The sequence below is a fragment of the Triplophysa rosa genome, linkage group LG24 (assembly GCF_024868665.1).
Source record: "Triplophysa rosa linkage group LG24, Trosa_1v2, whole genome shotgun sequence".
In the NCBI taxonomy this organism is placed as follows: domain Eukaryota; kingdom Metazoa; phylum Chordata; class Actinopteri; order Cypriniformes; family Nemacheilidae; genus Triplophysa; species Triplophysa rosa.
Window position 1 is genome coordinate 6,221,178 of NC_079913.1, and position 19,730 is coordinate 6,240,907.

Sequence of the window (19,730 nt, forward strand, 5' to 3'; positions counted from 1 at the left end):
CTTTTAAAGGTACAGTAAACCTTTTTTTTATGGCAAAGCACATAAAATATGATTGAAATGTTATCATGAGAAAATGCACCTATCTCTACATTAATTTGAGACTCTTTAAACAGCATAAAAGTGTATAACACTTATTTAGGAGGGAGGAGGTATTATACAGTAGGTTAATTCAGTTGCTATTGGTGAAATAGCTAACAGGACCTTTCAATGGACACTGTAACGTTTAATGACGCTAATAATACTCATACTAACCTGAGCAACGTTTTTGCATGTTTTGCATACAATTCATTTTTGTATTACTTTTTTAAACAAGACAAAACATAACTTTATTGTATTATTAGTTTTATTTGAATTGATCATACAGCCAGAAAAGCTCACCAAGTATATAAAGCAAACATTCACCATCTCTCTACACTGTAAATGATGTAAACACACTTGTGATTGTGTGAAAATAAGTTAGATTTCAAGTTAGGTTCTGTTGTGTTATGGAGTTGTAGTTACTGTAGGTACATGAAAAAACAATAAATAACTTATTTTACTATAACTTAACTTATAAATAAATAATACAATAGCAAGACACTAGTATACAACAAGGTCAGACAGGTATTTGGTAATTAAAGGTGGATTTCCAATTTCCTCAATGTTTTTCCGTGTAGGCTCGATTAAACACCATGAGAAATTCATTGAGTGCCGCTCCTTGGATCGTGCCATTTTTCACCTGCGTAAGAACAAACAAACACATCATAAGCAAACTTGACCTTATTTATGAAGAAAGTGCGGGTTTGATTTCCATTATAAAATATTGAGTATACAATATACTTAAACTACAGGGTTGTCTGTTAAAATGCATATGTGAATAAAACATTTTTTTAACTTCTGTGAATAACTGCTTTCCTTTTATTCTCACCTTGGTCAAATGAATGTCCTGGAGATCTCTCCAAAGCTTATGCTCCTCTCTGTATTTATGTCTCAGCTTCTTGACCTCGGTCATTATGTCTTTCACACTGTTTTTCAGTTCTTTCTTCTCGGACTTGTTCAGCATGTCTGTGAAGACTTCTTCGTAGATGTTCAACATTCCTTCAAGCATCATCGACTGACAGGTGCAGGAGCCCCTGGACTGAAATATACACACGTCATTAACATCACATTCATTAATTTGTGTGCATTATCGCATTTTAAACCTCTTACGCTTTATGCTTAAGAATGAAATACTTACACTCAGCTGGTCCAGAAAGGGTGTAAAAACAGACCTCCCGACCCATTCTGCGCCATTTGTGCTCTGTAGAAAGTGGATTTATTAGAATGGATTGTGCATTTCTCACTTGATGAGAAGTCTGTGTAAAACCACCAAAATGAAACCAGCACCTAAAATAAAACAGGGTCACCACATGATAGGTGGTCTGGCATGAGTCAAAGGATGCTTTCCACTTACAAAGCACTAATAAATACTGGTAAACATATGTGTCGTGCTATACACTAGTATTGCTTATGTGTTTGTTTACATGAAGCAGTGTTTTCACTCATGCTAAATCTAGTAAATGCATTGTGCAATGCATGCGATAAAATGTTGCATTTCATAGCGTCTATAAAACAGCCTGTAGCTAATATTAGCTTCAAACTGGAACAGTTATCAGCGCGATCTAAACTGATTCATTCTGTGCACACGTATTGACTTGCTTTTAAACCCACTGCATACATTTTCAAAGTCACTGTAGAAGTTTAGGCCAGTGGACGTTTACTTACATAATGCAATTGCAGCTGGTGGATATTTGTGTTCAGCAATTGGTTCTTGTCATATCTAGAACGTGGAAGTCTGGATCCGTCGGTCACCTGAAGAGAAACTATTAGAGGTCCGCACATCAGCATTATATGAAGCCAGGAATCCATTTTTTGTCTTGTCATGTGAACCACCAACTTTGATTGTAACGTCCTGAGCGGATTCTACTCAGCAGGTGAGTGATGTCGACGAGAAAAGGGTCGAGGGTTTATATACTGTAGGTGCACAGCCTAAAAAGAAGGCGTCAGGGGATGCGCTTGGGGTTTTGGGGTTTTTGTGGGCTACATTTCGATGAAGGTTTCCTTTAAATCAGAGATGCGACGCTGTTAAGTGAGTGACGTTGTATTAACATCATTAGGTTTTTGTGTCATTTTTGAGTGGCCATTAATGCACACCGTAGCGTCATGAAACTGGGTTGGTGGCCTGTTGAGATGAACACATGATGACTCATTTGCAAACTGAAGGTTGGGGTCACCATCAGATTGTTTTCAACTGTCGTCAACTGGTTTAATATCTAACGGCCATCTATTCCAGACCTAAATGTTCCAGTTGGCTTTTTGAGATGTTTTCATATGTTGTTTATTCTTACAGATATTTTGCATGTTCTGTAATGAAATGATGGATTCCATCTCATTATACTCAAGAAGATTTGTACATTGTGTGTATGCATGCATGTGCTTGCATTTCTATGCATCTGTGAATATGCATTTGACTGCAAGTGTTTGTGTGGAAATGCACTTATGCATCTATGCCTGTGTTTGTTTATTACAATGCATGTGAAAGACTTTCAAATCACTAAATTGCTCGAAGTGACAAATTTAAATGTGATCCGTTTGTTGTACTTTCGATCCTGTATGCATTTCCATTGCACTGGTAGTCATTTTGTGGTAATGTTCATTTGCTTAAGTTACATTTTACTGCCTGTGGCCGCATAGTTTTTCAGTTGAATTCCCCTGCTGCACAGATGCTGTGGTGCAGCAGCAAACAACTGTTCCCATGCATCATTTCAACCTCAAAAACCTTTATGTACATTTAAAACCATGAATGTGTAGATTAAGCATTGCATTCTTCTGCACGAATGGATGAGTATGTTGGTGGGTGGGTGGCTAAAGTGAATCGATTTTGATTCAATTTGTAAGTACAGTATGGGTTTCCTGTATTATATGGGTTATGTACATAAATAATGTTGATAAAAGCTTAATGTCGTCAAAGCTATGGCGACAATCTCTTGGTACATTGAAGACTTGGTGTTTACAAGGTTGATGCAGGTGAATTTAAGTCTTGGTTATGTCCAGTTTCCATTCTTAATATGTTTAATCTTATCTGGCTTCTTAGTTTTGGAAATCAGTATATTGTGAACCCAAATTCATGCACTTGCACGGGTGTTGATCTACTAAACATTGGGTCACGTGACTCAATTCAACTGCAACATATACAATCACATTACAGTAAAAAGGAAACTTGTACAAGATTACTTGTTCTTCTAACAACTGTCAAATGCAAAGGTTTGCAGGATTGTTTTCTTTTTCTGCACATTCCAGTTTAACTTTCAAAATCAATGAGAACTTTAGTTCTGTCATGACAACTCTCGGAGGGTTTAGCATGGTAGTGTACCGTACATGACATATACGTGTATTTGGTCTTGGTGTAATAGATCTGCTACGCTGCTGATGATGCTGCTGCTGCGGTCAGAGCCAGTACAGAGACTTGCTATGGCCAATACATCCACAACATGCTACTGTTTGCATGTAAGGCATGCTGCTCCTGCGCATGTAACATATCTGAACCACCTGTATAGTGTACATGATGCCCTTGTAGCAGATCAATACAGGAGGAGCAAGGGAAGGAGGAGGGTTTCGGAAGCGCACTGCACTGCTACGATAATCACTAGCCAAGATTTAAAGGTTGAGCAGCAAGCTCATTGGCTGTTGATACAGAAGGAACCAATCAGCTGCGCCGTGTGGTAAAGTTATTATGTCAGATTGGGTTAGAATATAGGACTGGGCCATCTAGAGTTTCATGCCAGAACTTTCTCTGTCATATTTGAATTGAATTTGGATTTGATTGACTGTTAGTTGTGTTGTTCATCAGCTGGAAAAAATCACGAATGAGTGATCTCAATGATGTTCTTCCTCTGTATTGTTATTGTTATAGTTAGGGTCCGCTATTCTCTTAAATTTAGAAAGATTTCGCTATAATTATAGCGAAATGGTTTCAGTGCACTGGATCAACTTAGAGTGGGGTAGCACTAGAAATATCAGAACAATATGATCCAGATACACGAACTCCAGAAGGCCATTGAATCCTCTGTTAAAGGGATAGTTCTCCCCAAAAGTGAAAATTACTTTGTAATGATTTGACTGTTTTGAAGAAAACCAGAAGATGCACACTTACTCTCAGCACAGTGGAGTCAGGGTTCGAATTGAGGTGGGGGCTGGGGCGGTACCGGACCCCTCATGAGGTCTAAAATAATGAACTTGGGGTGCCCTGGTTTTTCATTAAAACTAGACTAAAAGCCCTAGATTATTTTTTTTGTCAATTTATCACGCTAAAACAAAACATTATGGTCCTTTATTTGTCCAAATTTCATAAGACTCAAATTAAAATGACATTGTTAGCGTATCTGAAGAATCCATGCATGCTCAAGCGCGCCACATTGTGTTAATTGAAGACATGTACAAACAGAGATATCGCGCTGGTGACATGGCTCTCATATTGAAAGCGTTTATCTTAAAACTCAACAGTTGCTATAATTTTGATATGCAAGTCTTTCTTTATGTACGATGTTATCTCACATTGTCAAAACAGATGCGACGAGGTACTGAGCCACTAAAAGGACATAGGCCTACAGGTCTTTTGCTCTCCCCAAGAACATTGTGTTCCTTTGCAATACTTTTGCATTTCCCCAAGAATATTTTTCTTTCCTCAGAAAACTTTCGCATTCCCCAGAGATTATTTTGCGCTCCTTTCTGCAAACATGAGCTACGACTTTGACGAGAAGACTACCCTTCTGCTTTCACCCAAAGGAATGACATTAGTTTTTCTCATTCTGCATTAGTTCATATGGATTATTGTCATATACTTGATCTACATTATCAGGAGATGAATCATGTTTAAAACGCTCATACGCTTCTGCATACGGTGACTGGCTGGTTTGGCAGCACTATACAGACAGCCACTATTGACTTTCCCTCACTAGCTCCAAGCATTTTTTTTATTAATATACAAAAGGGAACTATGCAAAATAAAAAGTAACAGCAAGATCGATAGCACTTCAAACAAAAAAGAAATATATCTTCCAGTCTCTCCCATATGTGGGTCTCTTTAATGGATTATCAACATTTAAAGGACATTTATGTGTGTAATGTGTTCAAATTACTGTGATCCAAACTATCATGTGATTGATGCCTGGACTCAATTATTATTATTTTTAGGGCTGATTAGGGACCCCCCAATTTGAACACTGCGTGGAGTCCATCGTAATGTGAAGTTAGAAGTTTATTAGATGTGTTTGGCTTCATGCGGTGCTGTTCAAGGCTCATCCGCTTATGATATCAAAATAACAAAAACATGATTTCAGATCACTCCCGTGGCAATGAACTAGGGAGTCAAACTTTTTGTGTTCCACAGAAACAAGTCATGTGTTTGAAGCAGCATGATTGTGAGTGAATGGTTTTTTATCAATGTGATAAAATTGGTGCATAAACTTAAAATATTTGGGTGAACTGATATTCAAATATTCCATTGCTAATATATCTTGATATTAAATATCTTGACAATTTTGTTAGCATACAAGTTCACATAAGATCATAATCATAACGACACTTTCCATTTTTATACGTTCACATGTTAATATAATCCTTGACAAGATGTGAAGGTGTAAATATATGTTCTGATTGGTTAGATATGAGCATTTTGAATGTCAGGGTTATATTGTTTAAATGGTTTTGGATTTTGTAAATGTATATATTTTTAATGACACAAAGTCGTCATTTAAAGAATGTGTTTTTATTATAGAAACAGAGTCACTTTTGTTTGGTTATCAGCAGCTAAATAATAATGAAACCAATACAGTACATCAAAACAGTACAGAACAGGTACATTTCAGGTAGATTAACAACTAGTATTCAGTGAAATAAGGAAAACAATGATAAGGTCATAAATAATATAATTAAATAATTAATATTACAGCTAGCAATACAAGTCTTGTTCTTTTGTCTAACACTTGTTTCTTCATCCTTCATCTTGTACTGGGCTTCTCTGTAGGTCTGCTACTTTTCTCAATAGGCCAAATCAAATACCATGAGAAAGTCATTTAGTGCTCCCTTCTGGACCGTACCATTTCTCACCTGAGTGAAAACACACATATATCATTAATTACAATATACAACTATTACCTTTTATACTTAGGGATGCACCGAATGTTCGGCCACCGAAAATGTTCGGCCGAAAAAATGCACACAGTTCCCTGTACTAAACAACTTGTCAAAGTATGTTCGGTGCATCCACGAGTGCACCTTCTGAGAGAACAGTCAGCTTTTGTGGGTGGAGTTTGGAGGAGAGACGTGAACTGAAATGGTTGTCAGTCAGCATCAGTCAGAATTGCTTGCACTGGATGTTTTTTTTTCTCAAATCATTTTGCAATGTAGCCTATAATAATCCAACAGTTTTAGTTTATTCGTATTTTTATCTTATAGGCCTAATGTGGAATGACAGTTTTTAATGAAGTGTTTTGTTGTAGGGGTACAGAGTAACTTACATTACATTCTTTTAGCAGTCAGTTATAGGCCTAATTAATATAGGCTATTCATGAAGGGAGAGGGCTCAATTTTTTGTTTGAATTTACTTTGTTTTGCTCAATTTTATATTAAGTTGTATTGTATTGTATTGTATTGTATTGTATTGAAAAGCAAGACAAATTATAAAAAGCACATTTTGACTATTCAGTTTGTGCAATAGTGAAAAAAATAGCTTAATAAATAGAAGAAATGCAAAAAAACATGTTCGGTGTTCGGTATTATTCGGCTTCCGGCCAAGTGTTTCACATCATGTTCGGCTTCGGCCAAGAATTTTCATTTCGGTGCATCCCTACTTATACTCAACATGCCTTTTTCTCAAAGCAGACATTAAAATCTATGGACAACATTTAGCTTCAAGATTTATACCTTTATTAGATTGATGTCCTGGAGGTCTCTCCAAAGCTCGTGCTCTCCCTTGTATTTATGTCTCAGCTTTTTGACCTCCGTCACTGCATTCTTTAGATTGTTTTTTACTTCTTTCTTCTCCGAGTTGTTGCTCATCTCTGTGAAGATTTCTTCGTAGAGTTTTAAAATTCTGTCAAGCAGCATCGTCTGACAGGTGCAGAAAGCCCTGGACTGAGAGAAACACACAACATTAACATTCATGTGCATTATCAGATTTTTAGACAGTTGAAGTGGTTTAAAAAAGACTTACATTCATCTGGTCCAGATAGGGAGAAAACACAGGATTCCCGATCCATTCTGTTCCAGTTGTGGTCTGAAGAAAGTGGATATAAAATAGCCATTGTTAGAATGAATTGTGTATGTTTCATTTGTTGTGGTGTCTAAACTACACCATGATACCACCACACCTCATCTTTAATAAACCAAGATCAAACAAGGTCACCACTTGCGTGAGTTACCGGATACGTTCTGCTACTGTACACAATGCGGCGTGGACCAATTTCTTTGCACTAGACAATCATTTTGTTTATGCTTTCATTGATTTGTGAATCATAGATTGTGCTTTAAATTCATAATCATGTTTGTGATGTCATAAGAAAAATCGCTTGCCCGTATGAGCTGCTATGCCAAACTGTTGCATAATGCAATCTAAAGTGATTCATACGTCTTTCAACAACTAAGATGCTTGCAACATGCTGTGGATGTTTCTAAGCCGCTGAAGGTCAAGTTTGTAGACGTTACTTACATAATAATTTTGGAGAGGGTGAATTATTTCCTCCAGTATCTTCAGCATGTGTTCCTTGTCAGTTTTGGACACGGGTAACCTGGATCCATCGCTTCCTTGAAGAGACGCTATGAAGACGCACATCAGCACCACGTTGCGGCTTAAATTCATTATTCCTACTTTTGGAGTCTTGAGGAGCGAACTTCGCAGCTAGAGGCAGCGTTCCGATCTGATGCTACTCTGAAGGTTACGGATGTCACTCAGATAGGCTTTGGGGGTTTATATAGGTGCACAACCCAAAAAGAACAACGCTATGAAGGTGGCAGGGGATGCCCATCTGGTTTTGGGGTTTCTGTGGGCTACTTTTCTACGAAGATTTCCTTTATACAAGCAATGTCCTGCTTTTTTAACCAACCCCGCACCCTGAGGGCAATTTCAGAATTCACCTGGATTTGTATGACTGGTGATGGCAGAGAATGACCACGGTTGCAAACCAATCTTACAGACCTCTATGAAACTGGGTTTGGGGCCTGTTGAGCGGAAGTCATGATGACTCGATAGGAAACTTGAAGTTGGGGCACCATAAGATATTGTTTCATTGTTAGAGAAGATGGATTGTTTGACAGTCAGTTAAACTGACACAATCTCACTGGAATTTGTAACTATTTTACAAGGTTGCTGATTCGTATGATTTCAAACGATCCTATTCGGACTTTCTTTTCTAATAATTGTACGTTTTTGTACGACTTACGTCTTACGAATTAGCCACCGCATAAAATAGTTACGAATTGTAATGACATCAGGTTGGTTAAACAAGTCTAACCATTATAACTAAAGCATAATCTTGAGTCCGATTCAGTTAATTTGCATGCTTTTTGTGGTAAAATTGCTATATATAATTAGTAATATATCATTGCACTAAAAGTAATGCTTTTAACCTTTCTGTATGTACTGTATGTGGATGAGAATGCACGCATCATGCGTGAAACATCACAATGTGCATGCATTGAAAAAGTGCATTTCATAAGACAGAAGTGTTGTACATATGTGCATATATGTTCAGCAATTGCATTTTATGTCAAAAGTGTTGTTATCACTAACATGGGAAAAAAGTTTAAGCGAACATTTTAACTTAAAATTTGCACATCTATTGCATTTGTGGTTAGTTTAATTTGCTTAACTTACATTTCTACTGCCTGTGGCCACATAGTTTTTCACTTGAAATCCCCTGCAGGGATACTGTGGTAGATACAAACAACAGTTCTCTGAATCAGAACCTCAGAAATTCTCTTAAACAAGTTTGTTTTTTCATATAAACCATGTAAATGTGTAGATGTGGTGGCATAATGTATGCAGCATTCCTGTAACTGGTAGTGCACAGTGCTTGCAACTACAAGGTCAATGGTTCGATTCCCAGAGAATCCACTTGAATGCATGTAAGTGATCATTTGGATAAAAGCATCTGTCAGATACATGAAGGTACGACTGTTGAGACATTTTGAGTCTTGTAAAACCATAAATGCTATTCATTTGTTTTTCAATATGAATAAATCTGTTCAACAATGCCTTCCTCGTGCAGAGACAGCGCCCCAAACATCATTCTGTTGAACTAAACAAATACACATTTTCTGTGTACTGCCTATTCTGTATAAGCATCGTTTTGACTAAACAAGCTGGTGACTAACAGGAAGATGTAAATTGTTAGGTGGAAAACATACAGGTATGACTTCTAGGTCTTCAAATACAGTATACTGTATGTATTGCAGCAATTGGCAATTTTATTACAGAAATTCAGCCGTAATCGTTCATTTACCCTTTTTAATCAAAACCGCAGTCAAATTCTAAAACAATATTTTGTTTAAAATCATAACGGTTTTTCTGGCTGTCAAACTGACATGTTACAAGTTCATGTGTGGGTACACATCTGCACGACACGTGTGTACCTAAGAGGAAATTACACAATTGCTGTCAAGTTGCAGATGATATTTCCTTCTTAAATGCATTTTTGGAAATGTTGCCTATAACTATTGTTACTTAATAATGTTATCACTAAAACCATGAGCCGAATAGGCTAAATAGTTTCCACAAAGATTTAGGGGACATTTCTGTGACACTGACACAGAATTAACATCCGACCCCTTTACCATCTGTATGTCACGACAGAGTGAAACTGTGTCACAGCAAACATCTACTATGTCGCTCTTTACTCTATTGTTTGTTTTAATTCAACACCGTCTATTGTTTTATATTTGTTGTAATTGATATACTCATGTAATCAGTGATTAAAAAGAAGAAAATAACAAAAAGAGTTTAATAGAGGACACTCCAGGGTGCGCTCCTTATTGGAAGAGCGAGTGAGTTGGCTGTATTGTATGCTGAGTCACACAGTTGATGACCTAACAACTTCCTCCGCAGCCTCTCCGTATGCGTAGCAGTTCAACTGTGAGTTTCCAGAGCATGTTGTGGTTGGGAGTTCACTGAGCGCTGCTGCTTCTGAGCACAGCAGACAGATTTCACTAAACCTCTAACTCATGGCTTTTCCTCTGTTGTAAGGAGGAGGATTTGAGGTGGCAATTTACTATCATTTCCCATCTATTATATAAGCAGTTATTACCTGTGAGCTTGACAGATTCTGACAGAATTTTCCAATTTAATGTATACTGTATACATATCCTGTGAGTACCTACAATACGTTTGTACTTTTTTAGTTACAAGGTATAATTATATATACATCATTTTCAAATTATTTATTTTGTTACAAATATATTGGCAGTGTAACAATTTAGGTGAACAGCGGAATTAACATGAATTTCTGAATTTCTGAGTATTCTGCACTCTTCCCTCCTATTGATTTGAATGACAATGTGAACTCAATATGTCTCCACAAGTTTTAGGAATCCCAGCATGCTTTGCGAATGTTCCAAAAGCATCATGTGTAGGCCTACCTTAATGAAAGCAAAAAAATTGAACATAAATGTCATAAAGGTACTTTTCATTTCACTAGTGATCTAGAAATAGCGTATGGCTATTTTTTTATTTACGTTATAACATTTGTTCAAAAAACTCAGATTTGTAAAGGCTTCAATGTGGATTTGGACTTTAAACTCATCTGCATATTAAAGCTCAATAAAATGAACGTTTAAACATTTTAAATTACTTGTTGTTATATGCAAATGCATTTAACACCTGACAGCCTGTGTGATGTGCCATGTATTTTTGATGTAGGCCTAAGCAGCATTTTCAATAGTGCTTTCAATTGCTTATGGGTGTTTGCGCGGTTAAGAATTTGCGAGAGATTGCAAGAGATGGCGAAAAGTTTGTGTTTATTTGTGAACCTGTTTGTGTGCTTGTGTGTGAGCGTGCATGTGCATGTGCATGTGCATGCCCGCGCCCTTTCGTTGCACCAGAACTGAGCATAGTCTGGGCTGTTTGGTGGCGATGTGAAAGAGATGTTTGTGGTCGCCGTTTCAGGGTGCTGTGACTTCCAAGAACTGCAGTTGTATTCGGTGACAGTGATGGCAGAGTTTAATTAAGGTTTTTGGAGTATTTGGATCAGTTTACCTTATGGTGGATTACATTTATAATCCATCCTTCTAAGTCTTTATTACTTTAGCTAAAAATATTTACAAATTTTTTATAAAGCTTAATAAAGTTTGGGATTGATTTTGGGGAAGATCAGATTGACATACAGTATTTCCAGTTGTGACCAGTCACTGGGGACATAGGACTAGAAACAGTTTGCAGACTGTGGGGGTTGGAACACAGACACGTAGTGCAGAATATACTGTATCCTGTATATATGCGCTAGTACTGCACATGTGCCACTAGATGGGGCCAGTGAAATGAAAATGTGAAATTGTGTCACACCAGTTGGCCTCATGTTAAGGCTGAATTAAACTAGAGCTGTTAAAAGACACTTTTAACTTTTTTGTGCTGAATTTGTTGTTTTTACAATTAAATGCACATCTTTTGAATGTAATAAAAAAAAAATATTTATATAATGCAAGTAATAAATCAGTGTTTAAATATTAAGCTTAAAGAGGGGATCATTTATAATCTGCACGGGCAGACAAGTTTATTTTATTTAAAATAGATGTTCACAGACAATGATTACAGACAGTCGTACATCAAAGGATTATATTCAATACTCTATTCTATATGACATGGCTAACAATGCATGGTTATGCTTGTTTACTAACACAGTACAAAACTAACTGTTCACAGAAAGCGCTCACTCTTCATTTCATATGAAAATATATATTCTTGGCATGAAATAATTCTTTCATTTCCATTCCTAAACATTTTAATAACCGAATCTAAAGAATAAAATAACAAAACATACAAAAATAAATTATGGATTTAAAAATAAAGTTAAAAAGCAAATAAATATGCATACAATTATTCTATATCCTTCTATAAACGCATAGACATTTTTGTTCCAAATACCAAATTAGCCAAATGCTGATGCAAAAAACATAGCAACCGTTGCTTATCAGATTAAACTAGAATATGTCTTGATCAGGATGTGGCTAATGTCGTCTAGGAACCAAACAACTTTTGGATGTGGTCTGTCCATCATTGATAGAGGAAGTAATAGTGTTTTGTGTAACCATTATTAGTTCTAATTGTGTGTGTGTGTGTGTGTGTGCGTGTGCGTGTGCGTGTGCGTGCGTGCGTGCGTGCGTGTGTGTGTGTGTGTGTGTGTGTGCGTGCGTGCGTGCGTGCGTGCGTGCGTGCGTGCGCGCGCGTGCGTGCGTGTGTGTGTGTGTGCATGTGCGTTCATGTTTGTATATCCCGGTGGGGACCTAAACCTGAATGCACACCAACTCAATGGGGACTCGTGTCTCCGTGGGGACCAAAATTGAGGACCCCATTGTGCATAAAAGCTTATAAATTGTACAGAACAATATTTTTTAAAAATCGAAAAATGCAAAAAGTTTTCTATGATCTTTAGGTTTAGGGGTAGGGTTAGGGATAGGGGATAGAATATACAGTTTGTACAATACAACTCATTACGCCTATGGACTGTGTGCGTGTTTGCGCGTGTGTATAAATCCATCTTCAGCAGGCCTTCAACATTAGTGAATCTTCTTGTGTGATCTTCCTCTGTCCATAGCGAGACTGATCCATACCAAGACATTCTGAAACTCACTCACGGCTTTGTAGAGATCACCTGGTTTCAGCTGCAAAGGAATTATCAAAAGGATTACTAACAAATAAGCAATTTATTATACAGTAATCTGAAGTATCTTGCATATCTCAGAATATATAAAGAACAATTTTAAGACTTGCAAAGGCCTTCTGGTGTATTAAATAATATTCAAAGTCCCCTTTCAGGTCATAATAAGATTAAATTCGTTTGGAAGAGTAAAGTATTGTACTGTTCCTCGATTAAAAGCAACAGCTGATGAAAATGAACAATACATTTGCCCATTTGTTTGCCGAGGTTGCACGTGTGCGTTACAGTGCCCATGTAACAGAATTTGTTGCGTCTGTGACGTGTTTGGAGAAATTACAAATGAAAACGGCTCTGAGTTAAATTCCATGGAGTGGGTTGGTGTGATAAGAAACTCCTTGTAGTGAAATGGAAAACCAGTCATCGCAGACTGCATCTACACGGCTGCGGAAAATGTCCGTAAGACCTCAGCGATGCATATACTAGAGAAATATATCATCGGTTTACATGAAGGCCACATCTAGATTTGTAGTTGACTGAGGCCCCCTGGTGGGCCCACCTTAGTTCCCAAACAGTGGTTCTTACAATGTGGTCCACAGACCACTGGTGGTGTGTAAAATATTTAAAGCTGTCTGCGGGATATCTGGCTGACTTAAACAAATCTAAATAATATAATATTTATACTTAAAACAAATAGCATAAACATTAAAAAACATTTTGCCTAATTAACTGAAAAAAAAATTCATAGCAAACAAAATCAAAAAATCATATATGTGATATCTGCTGGTTTATGTAACAGAACACGGAATGTACTTCTCTTACCTTCCTAAAATTGTCCTCCATTTTTTTAAGATCCTCCCTTGCACAGCGAGATGGTGTTTGTGGGCCTCTATTCACCTATATCAGGAAACAATAAAGAAAAGAAAAAGGTAATGATTCATGTGCATGAATTTGTGTATGTATGAGAACATAAAATACATGTTGCCAGTTCCCAGTATTTGTTTCAGGTTTTTATAACTGTAAAGTTTAGAGACTTTATTAAGGTCTTACACATCGATCCATGACGTTCTTGAGCGTTCTGAAAGAATCCATAAATATTTTCGGCCTTAGATGTGCATTGTTCTTCCACAACTTCTGGAATACATGGTCTTCGTAAATGTCCAGCAGATGTTTGAAGTCAGCGATGTTCTGCCAGGATGTGAGCAAAAGTTTAGTTTGCCATAAAGGTCAAGATTATTACAGATTTTGTTATTCAGCATGTCAAACCAAAAGAGGAGAAAGAAAATGAGGCTAGTTGTCACAAGGGCAATATCTCAGTAAATACAGTTAGTGCAGTTTGATGTCTTTGTTTATTCGTTTTGAATGTTCATTTATTTTGTGTGCGTGTGTAGTAGTGAAAAAAGGTTATTTAAACAATAAAAAAGGTAAGAAGTGGTTCTTTTAAGAACCTTTGACTGAATTGTTTTCTGTGGAACCAAAAATGGTTCCTTTATGGCATCAAAGTGAAGAACCTTTTCTACCACCTAAGAGTGCATCTTTTTAAGGGCGTATTATTTAATCACACGTTCCCATTGTGACAACTTGCCCCATACCGTTGTGACAATATGCCCCACAAAATATAAACGTGTTTGGACGTTTGTCCTAGATGACAATTATGTTATAGATATATCAATGTAAATATGCAATAAATATAGACATGCAATTGTTTTCTTACCTTGTAACATTTTTTATGCCTTCCCAATATGCGTTTGGAGGCTCTGTTGTCCTTCTGAAATGAAAGAATATTAGTGATGCATGCAACCTCTTAAAAACATCAACTGAGTTTGAAATAAATCTAGAATACTTACAGGTAGAGATTTGTGGATGTGTTTTGAAATATTTAGCATTTCTTTGATCATTGGGAAACGGATATGCTCCCTTAAGCACTCTTCCTGCTGGTGGCCTTGAGAGCAGCACAAGATGGCACAGAGGGCAAGCAAGGTTATAATCCGCATCCTAGTTCAGTTTCAGAGATGACTGACTCGTGCTGTGTTGGCCTGCAGTGGATCGGTGTGCTTTTAAACGATGTCATGCATACCTTTTATAGGTCCATACTTTCTGTCTGTAAAAAAATTCCCTCACTCGTGACGGAAGTTTGTTAACCTCAAACGCTGAGGATAGCGCTGCTGGCTTACGTTTTTCCCTGAGTGCAGTCACCTGTTGCGTTTTGCGGTTTTGTACACTAGATATAGAACGGTATAGTAAAGCGATTACTGGACGCATGAAATCTGGGTTGCGAGGCCGCAAAATGCGCTCGTTCATGCATTCGAATCTAAAGTGCGCTTCCTTTGAAGCGAAAAAAAGCGGGGACATGAAACTTTTCAACAACTGATATTGCAAAGTCACTTGAAAAATGTAGAGCATAGAAAAATATCCGAGTTGCAGTTTAATTTAAGTCCCATGAATTTATTATGATGACAACGACGACAGCAAAAACAACAGCATTATAATAATTATTATTTATAATAATTATTATTATTATTATTTGCAAAAAATATAAAAACACATTACTTAAAAACATTATAGGTTATTATTAACACTATCAATAGCAGTCTACACGAACAGCATAAACTAGCTATTTAAATTTGTGGTTTTGGACACTTCCCTTAGGAAAATTAACCACGATTTTTTTTACTGGACGTGTACCCATGGGTTTTTGGCAGATTGGATAGCATATCTTGACTTCAAATATTATGGTTAAACTATAGATACTACATGTATAATGAGACCAAAGTGATTTTGTGTTTACTACTGCTAAAAACTATGAAAAAATTGTAGTTATTTATTTTTGTAAGGGTCGTGGACACCATGCTCACAATAAAGCCACATAATCCGTCATTTATTGCTTTGAAATTTATGAGCATTAAAATAAATGTCAGCCTGCACGGACCACGTATTCGTTTCATTTTGTTTGTAAAAGCCTCAGAAATGTGGCCTATAGGCTAATAACAACTTATGTAATCATTTACATTTACCGAAACAAATTTTACCATGACAAAATAAAACGCCTCTTCAATAGGGCTTAACCAGTTTCTTAAACCAGGTCAGCTCCTTCAAGACTCAGCAAAGAACTAAACCTGACCCAGAAAGTGTTCTCAAGAGCTGCCACATGCAACCAATCGGAGCTCAATGATGAGTCAGAGCGCGTGAGAATGGGTTTACATTAATTAGTAACATTTAGCAGGGCATTTATTTGTCGGAGCAATGAGAGAATCATCCGAGGTATCAATTTTGCGTAAAACGCATTTAGAGAGCACATCCAAAGGGGCACCGTTGTGGCCACGATGTTGTATATAGGTTCATTACCAACATGAGCTCACACAAAACTGACTTTCTTGAGACAGCCCCACTGAAGCCTATTTGTGTGCAGGGGAAAGCCTTTGGATAATCAATCCTGAATAAAAACGCGTGTTAAAATACTCTGTTCTTCAAAGCTGCAAATCTGAGTCATGATTTAGCATGAATCAGAAGAAAACAATCTTCCCAATTCAGTTGTGGCAGTACTGGGGCAACGATTGTAACCACAAGATCTGATAACATCAGAGGCGAAATTACAGAGCGAGAAAGAGAGAGAGCCTGCGCTAAAGCGATGTGCTATTTTTGGAAACATTCCCAGAGCTTTGTTGGTGCGCGTTCAACAAAAGACAGGGAAACACGAGGCTGAATTCCCGTTCACCGTGCATTCCGTCATTTCTCATGCATGCGCTTACACACACACACACACACACGCACACACACACACGCACACACAGGCTTTCTCTTGTCTCTCTCAGCTGCTGAGAGGTGTATAAAAGACAGAACACACACACACACACACACACACACACACGCACGCACACACACACACACACACACACACACATGTTGGGTTTCCATGTTTTAGGGGGACATTCCATAGACGCAATGGTTTTTATACTGTACAAACTGTATATCATATTCCCTAACCCTAACCCTAAAAGTCACACACAACTGTCTGCTCTTTTAGATTTTCAAAAAAGTTAATTCTGTATGATTTATAAGCTTGTTTCCTCATGGGGACAAAAAATGTCCCCACAAGGACAAGGATTTTGGATATTGCCATCTTTGTGGGGACATTTTGTCCCCATACCGTAGGGTTTACCCTTCCCACACATACGCGCACGCACACACACGCACGCGCGACTGTTTTCCTTTCACGGGTGTCATAAGCATTCACCTGTCCTACCTCATTAGACAGCATGGGTTGTGGAGGAGTGGCCACTGTTGCAAGTTTTTTTCCTAGGAATTTCATAACAATTAGGACCCATTAAATATGGGTACATTGTAAAAAATGTGTTGCTGCCTGACATTGACTGCTCACGTCGTTTCAGCTTTTATTTTAAACCTTAACTAGCGATGAATTGCTGTTACTTGTAAAAAGTTGAAATTGCTTAATTTTTGTGATAAGTTGCCATGACTTATCACGTTATACACTGCGTGCGTAGTACAGTAAAATAAAGTCCAGCTTTTATTGAACATTTGATATAGTTCTCGGAAAGCCTTTATTATTAAGTTACATAAGTTAGGTAATATTAAGTTTATTTCAATAAGAAACGTCATTCACTTTAGTTACTGCGCTGAAATGAGCAGAGACATTCTTGGGATACATTAAGTCCATCTGTTTTATTTGTTTTTAAATAATGCCATATACATTTTTATGCAGAAAAATAAATAAACTGTAAAAATATAGTCTAATATATGAATAATCATATAATATACAATAATATAATAAGCTATCGTTTTAAATAATGAGCATGTGCAGGAATAGAAGTAGGTAGGCTAATAAGTTTATATTTTTAGCAAACTGATGTGTTTAAAAATGCTTTTATAATGCATTTACTTTGCAGTGGTCTGGCTTAGGACGTGTAGCCCGAGTCAGTCACAATAGCAGCCACAATTGTGACCTCACAATACACAGCATAAAAACACAGTTTCTATGCCATTCACAAAAGAAAATCTCTAATTTTGAAACATAACACGCAATAAATATATTAAATAAATAAGTCTATAATAAATAGTTATTTGCATATTGAAATTACATGTCACAATATTCCATTGAAATATATAGGAGTTTCAAAGCCGTTTTCTTGGTGTGCAGGATTCATAGAGGTAGTGGAAGAGAATATCCGTCTCTCCAACTGCTTTGTTCCGAGCTTTTGTCTCATCCTGAGGAGGAAACGCAACGAATATTAGGCTACTGCCATGCAGACACACAACCAACCAAACAAACAAACAAACAATAAATGAACAAAAATCAACGTACCCCGTACAGGTCGCTTGCCTTTTTATAGTTCCCGGTGAATTTCTTAACATGCGCGTGCTCTGAGAAATCCGTTTTTTTCTGTGAAAGAAAATTGAACATTGTAAGTACAAGGCGAATAAGTGTCGCTGGTTCAAATTTGAAAATGATTGGCCAATTATTTATTTAAACGAAAACAATGAGATCTTACACAGTGTGGTTCCAAATCTCGTGCGATTCTGTGCAGATCGGACCTGACGAAATTAATACTTGGATAGCTCTCGTCTGAGGGATGCTGGTGCAGAATATTCTTCAGATAGTAATTCAGGATCATGGCGTTGACGCAACAAGTCTCTTCTTCCTAGATAAGAGATAATGAATTCGTATTATAAACATATCAAATATGGTTTGGTTTAAATATTATTTCCTTTTTTGATATGGCATATGCGTATTATACATAGCCTACTTTCAATCTCTCGCTGGAGATCACTGGAATCAGGCGCGTTTCATGGTCTCTGTCGTTGCTTTGTGCCTGTGTGGATTAATATGCAAGGATATTAAATATTATATTATTTATAATTATTAAATTAAAGTCTTTTCAAACCCCTCGTAGGATAAATAACTTCTCAAAAACCCCAACTGCAAACAATAGCCTAGCTTATACTTTTAGCCTATTTTAAAGTAGCCTATTTAACTAATAGTGTTTGTTGATTATTATTATTATTATACTGTTTGTTGATCTTATTGTTAAATATTTATTATAGTTGTTAAAAACATACTACATAGCGTATGGAAACTGATCTATTCAAATCAAACATACTTTTTTAGTCATCATATTCAGGTTGTTCCAGGTTTCGGCGCTGTCCAGTGGTCGGGGGCGCGGACGCATCAGGTGCATCGCCTGGCCGCACAAAACGCACCAGCACATCAAGGCAAACAGTGTAACGCAATTCATTGTGAAAGTAAGCGTGTGGATTCCGTTCTTTCCTGTAGATTAATCTTCTCTGTAGTCCAGATTTCAAATGCATGTCGTGAATCAAGAGATAACCGCTTTTATATTCTCCTGCTTTGGCCCAGACATGACATACGTCACTGTGGTATCGCCTCTTTACCTTTGGCGTAATCCCCCAACCTCTGCACCTGAGTTTATCAGGTCAAGCGGATCTTTGAATAACCATGCATGCTTCTTATTCGCTGACTGTTATGATTGCGTCGGAAATTCATAACGCACGGTGGAAGTCAAAAATAGACCTTGCAATAATAACTGCAATAAGGGCATGGAATCGGTGAAGTGGTTTGATGTGGACAGCACTTCCTGTGAATTCCCCGTACTGACTAATTTGAGGAATATTAATTAGTCTTCATTGTGTACAGTTCCCTTGCGGGTGATTTCATCAATGAATGTTGCTGGGACACTTCTCAAGTGCACTCTTCCTGTTCATAAAACACCACCCAAAGTCTGGAAGACGCATACCATGCGCGCGACAGGCAAATATTGCATCATAACAGACACATGCATTGTTACTCGAAACTCCTGCGTCAGGATGTTTGAG

At 37.3% G+C, this 19,730-nt stretch overlaps 4 protein-coding genes across 4 annotated transcripts; all 4 read right to left on the reverse strand.

Annotated features, from left to right (window-relative positions):
• Nucleotides 1-337: 337 nt before the first annotated feature.
• LOC130547824 (interferon gamma-related-like) lies at nt 338-1,939 on the reverse strand. Its single transcript, XM_057324131.1, has 4 exons — nt 1,744-1,939; nt 1,217-1,279; nt 908-1,117; nt 338-718 (listed from the first exon to the last, which is right to left on the reverse strand). The coding sequence occupies exons 1-4, from the start codon at nt 1,900-1,902 to the stop codon at nt 638-640; spliced, it is 513 nt and encodes a 170-aa protein (XP_057180114.1). The 5' UTR covers nt 1,903-1,939; the 3' UTR covers nt 338-637.
• Nucleotides 1,940-5,787: 3,848 nt separating this feature from the next.
• Nucleotides 5,788-7,944, reverse strand: LOC130547825 (interferon gamma-related-like). Its single transcript, XM_057324132.1, has 4 exons — nt 7,727-7,944; nt 7,232-7,294; nt 6,943-7,152; nt 5,788-6,126 (listed from the first exon to the last, which is right to left on the reverse strand). Exons 1-4 carry the CDS (start codon nt 7,874-7,876, stop codon nt 6,058-6,060), a joined length of 492 nt encoding a protein of 163 aa, XP_057180115.1. The 5' UTR covers nt 7,877-7,944; the 3' UTR covers nt 5,788-6,057.
• Nucleotides 7,945-12,528: 4,584 nt separating this feature from the next.
• Nucleotides 12,529-14,916, reverse strand: il26 (interleukin 26). Its single transcript, XM_057324130.1, has 5 exons — nt 14,729-14,916; nt 14,596-14,649; nt 13,932-14,069; nt 13,704-13,778; nt 12,529-12,888 (listed from the first exon to the last, which is right to left on the reverse strand). Exons 1-5 carry the CDS (start codon nt 14,873-14,875, stop codon nt 12,784-12,786), a joined length of 519 nt encoding a protein of 172 aa, XP_057180113.1. The 5' UTR covers nt 14,876-14,916; the 3' UTR covers nt 12,529-12,783.
• Nucleotides 14,917-17,542: 2,626 nt separating this feature from the next.
• On the reverse strand, nt 17,543-19,289 carry il22 (interleukin 22). Its single transcript, XM_057324129.1, has 5 exons — nt 18,998-19,289; nt 18,644-18,709; nt 18,389-18,538; nt 18,202-18,279; nt 17,543-18,104 (listed from the first exon to the last, which is right to left on the reverse strand). The coding sequence occupies exons 1-5, from the start codon at nt 19,130-19,132 to the stop codon at nt 18,012-18,014; spliced, it is 522 nt and encodes a 173-aa protein (XP_057180112.1). The 5' UTR covers nt 19,133-19,289; the 3' UTR covers nt 17,543-18,011.
• Nucleotides 19,290-19,730: the final 441 nt, after the last annotated feature.